Source organism: Ochotona princeps, chromosome 7, assembly GCF_030435755.1.
Source record: "Ochotona princeps isolate mOchPri1 chromosome 7, mOchPri1.hap1, whole genome shotgun sequence".
NCBI lineage: Eukaryota > Metazoa > Chordata > Mammalia > Lagomorpha > Ochotonidae > Ochotona > Ochotona princeps.
In genome coordinates, this window is record NC_080838.1 from 9,312,284 (window position 1) to 9,325,496 (window position 13,213).

At 39.0% G+C, this 13,213-nt stretch overlaps 2 protein-coding genes across 3 annotated transcripts in view; one reads left to right on the forward strand and one right to left on the reverse strand.

The window, feature by feature from the left end:
* IQCM (IQ motif containing M) overlaps positions 1-12,126 on the forward strand; it is a 420,838-nt gene extending 408,712 nt beyond the window's left edge. For both annotated transcript variants that reach the window (XM_058666784.1, XM_058666785.1), the window contains exon 13: positions 11,822-12,126. In XM_058666784.1, the coding sequence (XP_058522767.1) occupies positions 11,822-11,937 (116 nt within the window). In that variant the 3' untranslated portion in view covers positions 11,938-12,126. The remainder of the gene's footprint in view (positions 1-11,821) is intronic.
* Positions 4,330-5,309, reverse strand: LOC131480798 (brain mitochondrial carrier protein 1-like). The gene has a single exon (XM_058666786.1). It carries the CDS (start codon positions 5,275-5,277, stop codon positions 4,732-4,734), a length of 546 nt encoding a protein of 181 aa, XP_058522769.1. The 5' UTR covers positions 5,278-5,309; the 3' UTR covers positions 4,330-4,731.
* Positions 12,127-13,213: the final 1,087 nt, after the last annotated feature.

A 13,213-nucleotide genomic window follows, 5' to 3' on the forward strand; every position in this document is an offset into this window, starting at 1 on the left:
TCTACTACTGTCTTGCTGTTGTCTCCAGAGAACCTGGAGAGGCTGTCTTGCTGCTAATGCCGCCTGCACCTGTCCAGTCTGTGCTGGGTGCGCTCGGATCTGAATCAAGTTGCTGAAGAGAGGAAGCTCATTCCCTGGCCTTTGCTCCATGGTTACAAATGCCTTGTGCTCTTAGTGTCCCAGCACCTGGGGAGGAGTTTTTCAGCTAGTCCCATTTTCTCATTTCAGTTATCCTTCACAAAATTACAGACTAAACATAAAGTTTCCTCCATTGGGGGTTGCTAAAGCAAAGAATATGAGCATGCAGAGACAGAAAAAAAAAAAACACCAAGACATTGCTCAGTAAACAAACAAAAAATCATTTCAGAGTCTTATTGGGACAAAGTTATTCTTGGCTTACTCTTTTTCTTTATCATGATAATTTTTATTTATTTTGTTGAAAAGAGAGGAGGAAGGAGAGGGGAAAAGGAAGTAGGGGAGGAAGAGGGAATGGGAGAGGAATAAGGGGAATGAGAAGTAGGTATCATTCCACTGCTGAACCAATGCCCAAATGTTGCCTGCCTTCAACAGCTCCTGGGGACTCCATACATATTTCACATATTGGAGGAAGGGATTGATTCATCAACATCGTCTCTCAAAGAGTACATTGGCAGGGAGCTGGATTTAGGAATCAGAGTCCAGGTGTAAATCGAGACACTCCAACCTGGGATCCAGGCATTTCAACTGGTGTTTAAACACTAAGCTAAACACTTCCCCATTCTCATACCTCACTCTTCTGTTTCTTTTTTAAGATTTATTCATTTGAAAGGCAGATTTACAGAAAGGAGGAGGGATAGAGGGAGAAAGATCTTCCATCCATTGGTTCACTTCCCAAATGGCTTCAACACTGGAACTGAGCCAATCTGAAGCCAGGAGCTTCTTCTGGATTTCCCATGTGGATATGGGGTCCTGAGATGTTGGACTGTCGTCTATTGCTGTCCCAGGCCAACAATCAGGAAGTTGGATGAGAAGTGAAAAGTTGGGACATGAATTGGTACCCATACAGGATGCTAGTGCTTGAAAGTGGATAATTAGCCTGTTGAGCCACAGTGCCCAACCCTACTCTTCTGTTTCTAAGAGTTTGCCATATGGCATCTTGGCTTTTCTTTATAAAAGGGCCCTTGTAGAATTTGTTGTGCAAGTTTCTGGATATACATCTTTTGACAATCCTGAAGTATACATACTTACATTCGGGCTTGGATCTCTGCTACACATTAGTGTCAAATGTGAATTACTCAAATAATCCTCCATTTGTTCTCCTCTAGAACTCTGTCTGCTTTTATATTGACTAAGATCAGTTACTGGTGAGGACCATGATGATGCCTTGTTAGTATTCTCATGATCTTGAAAGACAGAGGGATGGGGAAAGCTAGAGAAAGAGAGAATGAATATCTCTTATCTGCTGGCTCACTTTCCAAGTGCCTGCAGCAGCCAGAAATGGAACAGGTAGAAACCAGGAACCGTCTCAGTGGTCTCCATGAGTGGCAGGAACCCAAGCATCTGGGCCATCAGCTGTTGTGTTTCAGGTGCAGGAGCAGAAAAGGGGAGGTAAGATTTGATCTCCAGGGATCCGAATGGCCTAACCCATTGCTCTACAGTATCTGCTCATCTTTTGTTTATATGGAGAGCAGAGAGGGATAGCTCAAAATCATTCACTGTAAGTCATATAGCAACAACAGCTTTTCCTTTTCTTTTTTGTATTAGAAGGAGAAGGAACAGAAGGGTCTCAATTGCTGCCGTTTATATCACCTTATAGCACTGAGCAGGAATCTAAAGCAGTAGGTCTCACTATATACGTGAGGACCAAATATGTATTTTATTTTGTCATACAATGTGCTGTATCAAGTTTATTGATTATATGTTGAGCCATGCCTGTACAGCAAGGACAAGTCTCAGTTGGTTCTGGCGAATTATCTGTCAATTAGTGTTTTGTTAAGGATGTTTGTACCTATAATCATGAGGAATATTGGTCCATAGTAGCGTTTCTTTGTTTTATCTTTTTCTTATTATAGAATAAAAGTGATACTGGCTTCATAGAAGGGATTATGAAAATTCTCTTCATTTCAAGTTCCTTGAATAGGAAGACTTTAAATAATTCTTTAAGTTGGTGGAGTTAAGCACTACAGTGATCCAGACTTGGGCTATTTGTTAGAAAGGTCTTTATTACTGATTTAGTCTCCATTTTGGTTATTGAACTATTTAGGTATGTATGTGTGTGTAAATCTATCCATTTCTTTTAGATTCTGCAATTTCTTGGGATATAGCTGTTTGTAGTAAATCATGATCAGTCCCTCCCGTTGCTATTATGATCTCTCCTGTTTTATCTTTGACTTTAACAATTTGGGTCTTCTCTCTTTTGTTAGCTAGAAATTTATCTATTTGTTCCAGATTCTTCAACTTTTTTGCATACAGTTGTTTGTTGAAATTCCTAATCATTCTTTTTTCCTCCAGTATCCATTGTAGTATCTTCCTTTTTTCATGTCTGATTTTAATAATTTTGGTCTTCCTTTTGTTGGCGAGTTGGGTCAGTGAAATATATTTTGTTTTTATATATTTTGAAACACAGCTCTTCATTTCACTAATGTTTCGTACCATTTTGTGTTTCGATCGACTCTAATTTCTTTTCTCCTGCTATTTTGAGCTTTGGTTTGTGCTTGTTTTTCCAGGTCTTTGTGATGCACTGGTAGAATATTTTAGTTGCCTTTATAATCACTTAAGGTAGACACTAATTGCTGTATACTTCCCCCTTAACACTGCTTTTGCTGTATCCCATAGTTTTGTTAAATTGCGTTGTCACCTTAACTTGCTTCTAGGATTTTGTTTTACTTCCCATTTGATTTGTTCTATGACTCAGTGTTCATGGAGAGCATATTCTTCCATCTTCATCTGTTCTCATATTTTCTATAGATTGTCAGTTGTTCATTTCCAGCTTCATTTCACTGAGGTTATAAAATATGCATTGTGCAATTTCACCTTTTTTTATTTGTTGAGAGCTGTTTTATGGCCTGACATAATACCTCTACTAGATAATGTCCCATGCACTGCTGCAAGGAATATGTATTCTACAACTGTGTAATAAGAGGTACCAGTTAGACCTGTTTGATCAGTAGTATGATTATTTCTTCTTTTTGTTGTTGATTTTTGTCTAGCTGATCTGTCTATTGATAAATGTGGTTGTTGAAATCCCTTCTTATGAGTGTGTTGAAGTCTGTATCTCCCTTTAGATCTATTACTATCTGGATGCATGTGCATTAATTAGGGTCCTATATTTTCTTGAAATTTTCCTCTATTATTACATAATGGCTTGCTTTCTTCTAAGAATTTCTGTGTTAGAGTATTTTGTCATAATAGAATGTCTACTTGTGCTCACTTTAAAATTTGTTAGAATGGAATAGCTTTTCCCAACATTTTACTTTAGTTGGTGTATCATAGTTGATGAGGTGTGCTTCTTGTAGGCAACAAATGGATGATTATTGTTTTTAATCCATTCAGCCTGCAGTTTACATTCAAAGGCATCATTGACATCTAACAACTTGGTCATGCCACTTTTTTCCTATATTAGGAAATATTCCTACTGCTTGTTTTAATTTCCTTTGTACTTTTACTAGGAGGTTCTGTGCCTTTACCTTTTTAAATTATAGTCACTATCTTTCTCTGTTTCTGTGTGTAACACTTCCATATGTGTGGTGACAAAACCTTTCAGTGTCGGTTGGTTTTTGAAGTATTTTATTGACCTTCCATTATAAATGAGAACTTTGTTGAGTACAGTGTTTCAGGTTGACAGCTTCTTTTAGAACGTGAGCTGTATCTCTCCATTGTTTCCTTGCCCGTGGGTTTCTGATGAGAATTTTTAGCTGTCAGTCTAATTAAAGATCATCTGAAGATAGTCTGGCATTTCTGTCTCACAAATCTAAGAATCTTTTTTTTTATGTTTCACTTTTGGAAATTTGATCTTAGTGTGTCATGGTGAAGATCTTTGTTGACCGTGTCTGTTGAGAGTGCCTTGTGCTTTTCATACTTGGATATTCATTTCTCCAAACCAGGGAAGTTCTTGGCTGCTATTCCAGTGAACAGGAGTTCCAATCCATTCTTTCTCTCCATGCCTTTGGAAAATTCCAAGACATTTATGTTTCTTTGATGCTGTCTCAAAATCTCAAACACTGTTTTTGGATTTTCCAATTTTTCTTGTTTTGTATAAGATATTTCCAAAGATCTGTTTTATAGCTCAGACATTTTTATTTTTGCTACACTGAATCTGATTTGAAGGCTTTTCACCCTATATATTTTTTTGATGCCAATAAATGCTTTAATGAGAACTGAGGTCCATAACATACATGGCAATAGCTGCCTTGGCCTATGCCTTCTGCTCTAGCCCATGGTTGGGGCTCACCAACTCCATTTAACCCACATTTGGAAAGAAGGCAATTTTAAATGTCACCCATCAGTATCCATCTTCACAGAAGATACCAATCTGGGGCCAGAATCGCAATGTTAACACTTCCTCTGTAGGAGAAGTTAACATGGTAACACAAACACATATACAACTTTGGACCCTGATGTTCTTCTACCAGGAGGTCCTTGGGAGATCAAATCGTTCAATAAACTTTTAGAGCTTTGTCAAAATACATTAGAACACAGTGGAAGAAAACAGTAGAAAGGCTGGCAGGGCTGGGCTCACAGATAATTTAGTCCTTAGATTTGAAGCCTCTTGAGCTGCTCATATGTAATAAAAAAAATGATGTTCCACGGTCCAAGTCGAAGCCAGTTTGGCCAAAATCCTTTATAGAGCGCAAAAAAGCCCTCATGTTTCCACATCTTCAAAATACCATCCAAGGTATCCTTGTAGAGGTCTACATGGCCCACAATTGCCCTCTGGTTCATCATGCGAGTTCTCACAACATCAACTGGATTGGATGCCAGAGACCCAGCCAAGCCACACTTAAAGCTGGAAATAAAATGAGTTAAAATTGTGTCCCCCATCACTCCTGACAGTATTAAGTGTTTCTTGGTAATGTCGTAGACAGGTAGCTCTACTCCCACGACAATGGCGGCACGCTGAGCAGTTGGAACCCCACCCCTCCACAGACCCCTAGTGCCTTCTTGCTGGTATATGTCAATGAAGCTGCCGATCATGCTCCCTTGGAACAAGCTTCCTTGAGCCTGCATCCGGATCTTTAGAACATCAGTGGGGTTGGCTATAGCAGAAGATATCACTCCTGACACTACCCCACAGATCATATTGATTAGAAGAGTTTCATCTTCTAAACGTTCTACAATTTTATATATTTTTATTTGGTATGTTGAATTAATCATTTTACTGTTTCAGTTTTTGTTGTTTTTCTTCAGTATCTTTATCACCTGGAATAATTTCTCGTTCAGGTAATGTATGGTTTTCTTATATCATGTGTTTGCTTTTTCTGTTTTTAAGTAATCTTACTATGATTCCTTGAATTCCTTCCATCAACGTCTTTATCTTCACATTCTAACATTGAAGTACAGTTGCATTTCTTTTGGAGAGTTGTACTGTCCTGCTTAGTCATGTTTCTTGTTTTTCTACATTTATCTCCACACATGTACGGACACATCTTTGATGTATCTCCTCTGAGGACATTGATCTTTTAAATATGCCTCCCTGGCTTACAGGATGCTTGCTCCCTCAGTGGACATTCAGAGGTGTTCTCTGAATGGGTCTGGGAGTTTTGGCAGGAGTCCAGAGTGGTATCCAGGTAGAATGTGAGAGATCTCCAGTGTCCGCAAAGAGGAGGAAGGATGGTCTCATTGACTGACTTGTTCTGAGGATCATGCCTGCTCTGCATAAGTAAAGCAACAGCCCAGGGTGAGGCCATAGTGCCCTGCATACCCCAGAAACTCAGGAACATGCCTTATACAAAGGAGCTGTGTGTTTCTCTGGGGGAGTGTGCAGCCATCCACAATGCTATGTCCTGCCATTTGAGGAACTCTGAGCCAGATCCAGTGATGGCACAGCCATGCCCTGTTGCAGTCATAAAATTCACACAGTCCCAGGGTACAGGAAATCCTCTTTCTCCTTGTTCATTTCAAGAGCAGTGATCTCCTGGAGCCAAAGGAATGTGCGAAAGAGGTCAGTTGGCTATTCTGCTTTGATTAGCTGAGTAGAACACAGTGACAGAGTGAGGGGAGAGAGCAGTGTGTCCTTGCTTCACAGACCAACTGGACTTGTTGCTTTCTGCTAACCTTCCACTCAAGACTTAGAGTCACTAGTGACCATCCAGTAAAATTCCCAGTCACACGGAGACTACTTGCTTTATTATGATAGTTCCTTCCTGCTTGTTGCCAAACATTTGTGTTGGGGAGGGAGAGGAAACACCGTGCTTTGCCTTCACAGGGTTAGGTGAGCACCTGCCCCTTGCCAGTTCAGGCCAAACTCAAAGTCAGTGGGTCAATGAAGTTCCCCTCAGACTGTATCACCAGTGGCACAGCTGCCACAGGCGTGGCCACCTTGCTCTGAGATATGGCATTGCCACCAGCCACAGACTGTGTCATGCCACTGCTCCCCAGCATGTGTCTGCTTTCTGTTCATTTTCCACAGAAACTTTCTTTTCTTTAGTTTTCTTTTTTTTTTTAAAGATTTATTTATTGTTTTTACAAAGTCAGATATACAGAGGGGGAGAGACAAAGAGGAAGATCTTCCGTCCGATGATTCACTCTCCAAGTGACAACGGCCGGTGCTGCACCAATCCGAAGCCGGGAACCTGGAACCTCCTCCGGGTCTCCCACACGGGTGCAGGGTCCCAAAGCTTTGGGCCGTCCTCCACTGCTTTCCCAGGCCACAAGCAGGGAGCTGGATGGGAAGTGGAGCTGCCGGGATTAGAACCGGCGCCCATATGGGATCCCGGCGCATTCAAGGCTAGGACTTCAGCCGCTAGGCTACGCCGCCAGGCTCCACAGAAGCTTTCTTACCAATGCTTCCCCAGGAATGTGGTTTCTACCCTTTTTTCCCATGGTCAAAATAAAGACATATTTTCCTTATTTAGCCGCCCTGGATCCTCAATTTGCCTAATTTACAAGAAAACATATCTCAGATTTAAGATAGGATACAAGAAAACCTTTTTTAGCCATTGAGGACACAAAAAATGTCCTATTTCTGAAAAATAAAACATGAAATGCATATTGAGATATCAATTGACTTTTGAATACATACATATATACTTATATATGTATATATGTGTGTATGTGTGTATATGGATTTCTGCAATTTAAAACTGTTTTAGTTCTTAACATACAAGGTGGATGTTTAGTAAGATTCCTGCATCCCACAGTGGCGTACCTGACTTCAGTTCTGAGCTACAGTTCCAGACTCCAGCTTCCTGCTAGTGCAGATTCTGGGAGCAGCAGTATTGGCTTAGGCAGTGGGGTTCCTGACATGCACATGGGACACGTGAATTGCATTTCAAGCTCTTGGCTCTGCTCAACTGGAAACTATTGCAGACATTTGAGGAATAAACTTGTGGATGGAAGCTTTCTCTCTTTCTGCTTCAAAACTTTAACAAAGTATAAATGTACAACTTAGTTCTCTATAATGAAAATAACTTTCACATATCTAAATGAAACTTGGAAACCTCTATTATTTTTTTAAAAAGATTTATTTTTATTACAAAGTCAGATATACACAGAGGAGGAGGGACAGAGAGGAAGATCTTATGTCCGATGATTCACTCCCCAAGTGACAGCAACGGCCAGTGCTGTGCCGATCCGAAGCCGGGAACCAGGAACCTCCTCCAGGTTTCCCACACGGGTGCAGGGTCCCAAAGCTTTGGGCCGTCCTCGACTGCTTTCCCAGGCCACAAGCAGGGAGCTGGATGGGAAGTGGAGCTGCCGGGATTAGAACCGGCGCCCATATGGGATCCCGGGGCGTTCAAGGCGAGGACTTTAGCCGCTAGGCTACGCCGCCGGGCCCTAAATGAAACTTGGAAATCTCTACTATGATTATTAAATAAATATCATTTTTCCATTGGAAATGCAAATTAAAAAATGTAAGGCTGAATCGTAATCCCATTCTTGATGTCTTAATATTTAATACTTTATATACTTTGTTGTGTGTGTAGCTTTTAAAATCGAAGTGATACAGTAGATTTTACTTTAGAACCTGCTTTCCATTGAAAAACACTCTTAGGTGCATTGAGGTTTAGTAAAAGTTGCTTCTCTGATATGTTGTATAAAGAACTTGATTGAAATTTCTTCCCTCTCAGATGTTTTTTTTTCATTTGTTCTTAAGCCCAATACAACTTTTGTTGTTGTTGTTTTTATTGGCATAAAGCAAACAGGTGCCATGCTGTCCGTAGCTGAAGAAAGCTACTCTTCCCTCGCCCCATATTCAAGTCCTTTCCTTGCTACCTCTCTCTCTTTCATCAGCCTTTGCAAAGGTATCATTGTAATCCCATTCTGTGTGTAACTTGGAGATATTTTTGGATCACACAAGTGACAGGGACAGGAACATTAAATTAAGGTCTGGCTTTGGTGCTCTGGGATCTGTATTTGAAGCCTCATAGAAATAGCAGTTATGCTGGGTTTTTTCTTTGGTTTTTGATTTTTAAATTTCTGTGTTTCTTCCCTCTCCACTGCCTTCTTTCTCTTCCCTCTCCTCTTCTCCACTTCCCTCCCACCCATAGTCCCATCTGTCCTCTCCCCTGCGTGCCTGTGTTTTTTGTTCACTTCTTCCCTCTCTCATTCACTCCCCCCTTACTCCCAGCCACTTCAATGTTCTGTCCTCTGAGTCCAGGCTTCCATGATGATCTCAGGCTAAGGTCTTCATTTGGGGTGGACTCTGTGTTTTATCTTATGTCCCCATTCTTTTCAGGAGTTTGAAATTTGTATATCCAGGCCTGGTGTGGTGTGGCCTAGCGGCTAAAGTCCTCGCCTTGAATGCTCCGGGATCCCATATGGGCGCCGGTTCTAATCCCGGCAGCTCCACTTCCCATCCAGCTCCCTGCTTGTGGCCTGGGAAAGCAGTCAAGGACGGCCCAAGGCTTTGGGACACTGCACCCACGTGGGAAACCTGGATGAAGTTCATGGCTCCTGGTTTCAGATCGGTGCAGCACAGCCGTTGCTGTCACTTGGGGAGTGAATCATCGGACAGAAGATCTTCCTCTTTGTCTCCCCTCTTTATATATGACTTTGCAATAAAAATAAATAAATCTTTAATTAAAAAAAAATCGTATGGACCTGATGCAATAGAGTAGTGGTAAAAGTCCTCCCCTTGCATGCTCCCGGATCCCATATGGGCACCGGTTCTAATCCCAGCGGCCCTTCTTCCCATCCTGCTCTCTGCTTGTGGCCTGGGAAAGCAGTCGAGGATGGCCCAAAGCCTTGGGACCCTGCACCCTGGAAGAAGAGCTCCTGGCTCCTGGCTTCGGATTGGCTCAGCTCCAGCTGTTGCAGCCGTTTGGGGAGTGAACCATCGTATATCCGCCTTTCCAATAAAAATAAATAAATCTTAAAAAAAATTCGTATATCCAAGGCTTAAATGAAATCTTCAGTTGAATATGACTGGCTTTGGCATACAACTTGTATGAAGATGATCGATTTCACTCTGATTTTGACGTGTACATTTTTCCCTTTTTCTGCCAGCTTAACAATGAAGTCAAAATACCATTTGATATTCTATTCAGAATTTGTTTTAATCAAAATAATTGTTTCTAAATGTGTTCCATCATAAGATGGCAAAAATGAAGTTTGAGAATATTTACTTTGAAAGATAAAGAATATTGCATGTGTATTTGTATTTTTGTCCTTCCTATAACAAAGTGATATTTTAACTTAAATGCTTATTAAATAATAGGCAAAAACTTTGACAGTGAAAGTTTAGTCAACCAGCATATATGATAGTATAGTGTAGCCAATACAGCAACTATATTTTGAATTAGATATGGTATAAAATATATCTTTTCTTCAAAAAACAGACTTTATTACTGTTATTGTTTTGGATTTGCAATCATAAAATTTCTCAAATGTATATGAGCAAATTCTTGCACCATTAAGAGTCAATTTCTATTTTATCCATTATCAATAATCTTATTTTTCAAATATCATCTGCCTAGTAAAATGATACTTGGTATTGCCTTCTATAGAACACTTCATAACAGGAAGTAACTTTATATTAAAATTCCACCAGAAAACTGAACTGAACTCATTTCCACTTACCTTTTTAAGTGTGCGAGGACACCAATACATGATCACTACTTCCCTCATCACAACAGAAATCATAATTACTAATAACAAAATGTTTTGTAAATTCTATCATTATGGTGTAGTGTGTGTATTTTAACGTTAAGTAGTATTGTCAGTAGTTAGCTGTACACATGTGATATAAGAGTAAACTAAATGAATAAATCCATCGGCTCTTGCAGTCACCCATGTTTTGTTTCGTTTTGGTGTGAAGAGCAGTGAAGCTCCGCTCTTGTGGCGTGAGTGCCAATGCAGCGCAGTATTATTAACCCTCGTGTTCTGTTGTGTTTTAGATCTTGAACCATCCATCCCTGTTACTTTGTACACAGTGAGCCCTGCTTCCTACCTGGCCCCTACATCTACTCTTTCATTTTCTCCATGAATATTTGAAACTTAATAGACTATATAGTAAGGCAGAAAATTCAATATTTTCTTTTTGTGTGTCTGGCTTATTTTACACAGCATAATGCCCTCCAATTTTATCCATTTCTGGCAAATGGCAGTAATACCCACTGCCTGTAGCACATTTTCTGTCATTCATTTGTCCATGAATATTTAGGCTGTTTTCCTATCCTGGATGTAATTAATGCTGCAGTGAACATAGAAACGCAGTACAATTCCTTTGGGTACATTCCCAGGAAGCATTTGATGGGTCATAGGATAGTTTCATTTTTAGGATCTTCAGGAACCTCCATGCATTTTTCATGACTGCATCCATCTTCTTTCCATCATTGTTATCTCTAGACTTTTGGATAATATCCATCCTTACAGGTTTAAGTTATTACCATCATTTTGATTTGCATTTTTGTGATGATTAATGGTGTTGAACACTTTTGAATATACTGGTTGGCCATTTTTATGTCTTCTTTGGAGAAATGCCTATTTAACTCTTTTGCTAATGTGACTAATTTAATTGCTATGAGGTTTTTACTCTGTTACCAAAATAGACAGACATGAACGTAGTAATAATCCCGTTTGTTACAACACATCTAATCACTTATTAAATTTTAGCAATATGAATGGTTACTGCATCCTTGTTTTTTGAAAGTTTAATAACATCTGTAGTAACTAAACACCAAAGATATACAGCTGTATGTACAAATTACTGCTGTGTATAACTTGGCCACAATAAATCTATGGCTTTCATTTCTTAAGTGGAAAGTAATTTCATACATAAAGATGAAGGTCATGTGTACAAGGAATGTGTATAAACAGTGGATTACAGTGATTCAAATACCAGAATTTATAGTGTTAATAAAAAAAATGTTCCTGTGCTAAAACATGTGTTGCTTCTAATTTGGTTCAAGACTTCTTGAGGCTAGGAAGACCCTAGTTTCTCCCACCCTTTCCCTCAACTCTTCTTGTCCTCCTGGAAAGTCTACAGAGCCCCTTGGAGGATGTATAAAGGACATGTAATATATGTGAAGGAAATGTGTCCAAATCGAATTTTGTGCAGGTTTTTTTTTGACAACCATAAATAATTTTCTGTAGTATTCTATGATGGCTAGTTCGTGATATATTTCTTTTATAATAGTTGAAAATATATTAATATAATCATATATATTTTTTTCTATTTTAGTGAGTGGACATCCAGTACTCAAGAGAGCCAACATCCGGCTTGTGGGGAAGTTGGTGGCAAATTCCATAAGAGAAAGGAAAATGAAACAATATGCTAAGGCCTGTGACCAATGTTAGCGCAGTGCTGTTACCTTTGATAGCTGGACATATGAACTTCAAGACAAGGCTAGCTATGGCATTATTTCATTCTCAATTAATAAGAGAAAGGACAAACCCCTTTCACTGGTTCTTCTTCATAAAGAGAATCTGCTTTATAATAATGAGCCCACATAATGTCAAGTATGTCTTTCATCAGATTAAAATTTGTTCCATCATCAATAAATTTCCTTAATAAACTTAAGAATTCTTATTTATAAAATTCATAATTCTGGGTTGAAATACCATTGGGATTCATCTCTTTTCTTCTCTAAGAAGTGAACACTATATGTTTTGTTGAAATCATATGTCAAAGAATTTGTTTTTCTGAATACCTTTCATCACATAAATTATTTAGAAATCGTTTCTCAAGATGTATTTTATGAAGCAAATGTTGCAATTCATAAAGGCGTGTCCATGGCTCATATTGAGTGCCAGTTAGCATCCCAGCCTCTCCACTTCCAGCACAGCTTCCTGATAAAGCATCCTGAGAGGCAACAAATCGTGACTGAAGTGTTTGGTTCCCTCCCAACCTCATGCATGTAGACCCTACTTCTTAGCTTTGGCTTGGCAAACAAATGCCCTGGCTGTTGTGGCATTAGAAGAGTTGAGTGTGTGCCAGATATCTCTTCTCTCTCTCTCTCTCTCTCTCTCTCTCTCTCTCTCTCTGTTATTCTGCCTTTAAAGTAGATGAAAATGAAGATTAAACATTTCTCAACTGTATTCTAACATAGCCATGGCATTATTTTTACATTTATTATATTATTATTATTTAAACATTAATCAGTATAAAATAAAACATAGGAATCCAATACAGTATTCTGAGTTTAATCACAGGAGTACTGGAAAAACTTGAAAAAAAATCAGAAAATGCAAAAATGCTGAAAAAAAATTACGCATAGATTTGGATTTTTTTTTAATGTAACAGTTAATCAGCCTGTTTCTTTTAATAACATTATTAGGATAAGACTGCCTGGATTTTCTACCACAACTCTAAAAACAAAACCATGAAATTAGAATGAAAGTACTTACAACTCAGAATACAGGATTACTTAGTATTATATAATCACTGTTTCAAATGGTATGTGTAAGAAAAAAGGTGGCTATGAAAGCAGTATCAATGTATTAAATTATCATGCTAATTTGGGGCAACATACAAAAGTTTTTACTTTTTCCTTTAGTAGAATATGATGATTTTATCTGTGTCCTTGACTTTTGGAGAACTAATATAGGCCTTCTCATTGTCCTTTAAAGGTAT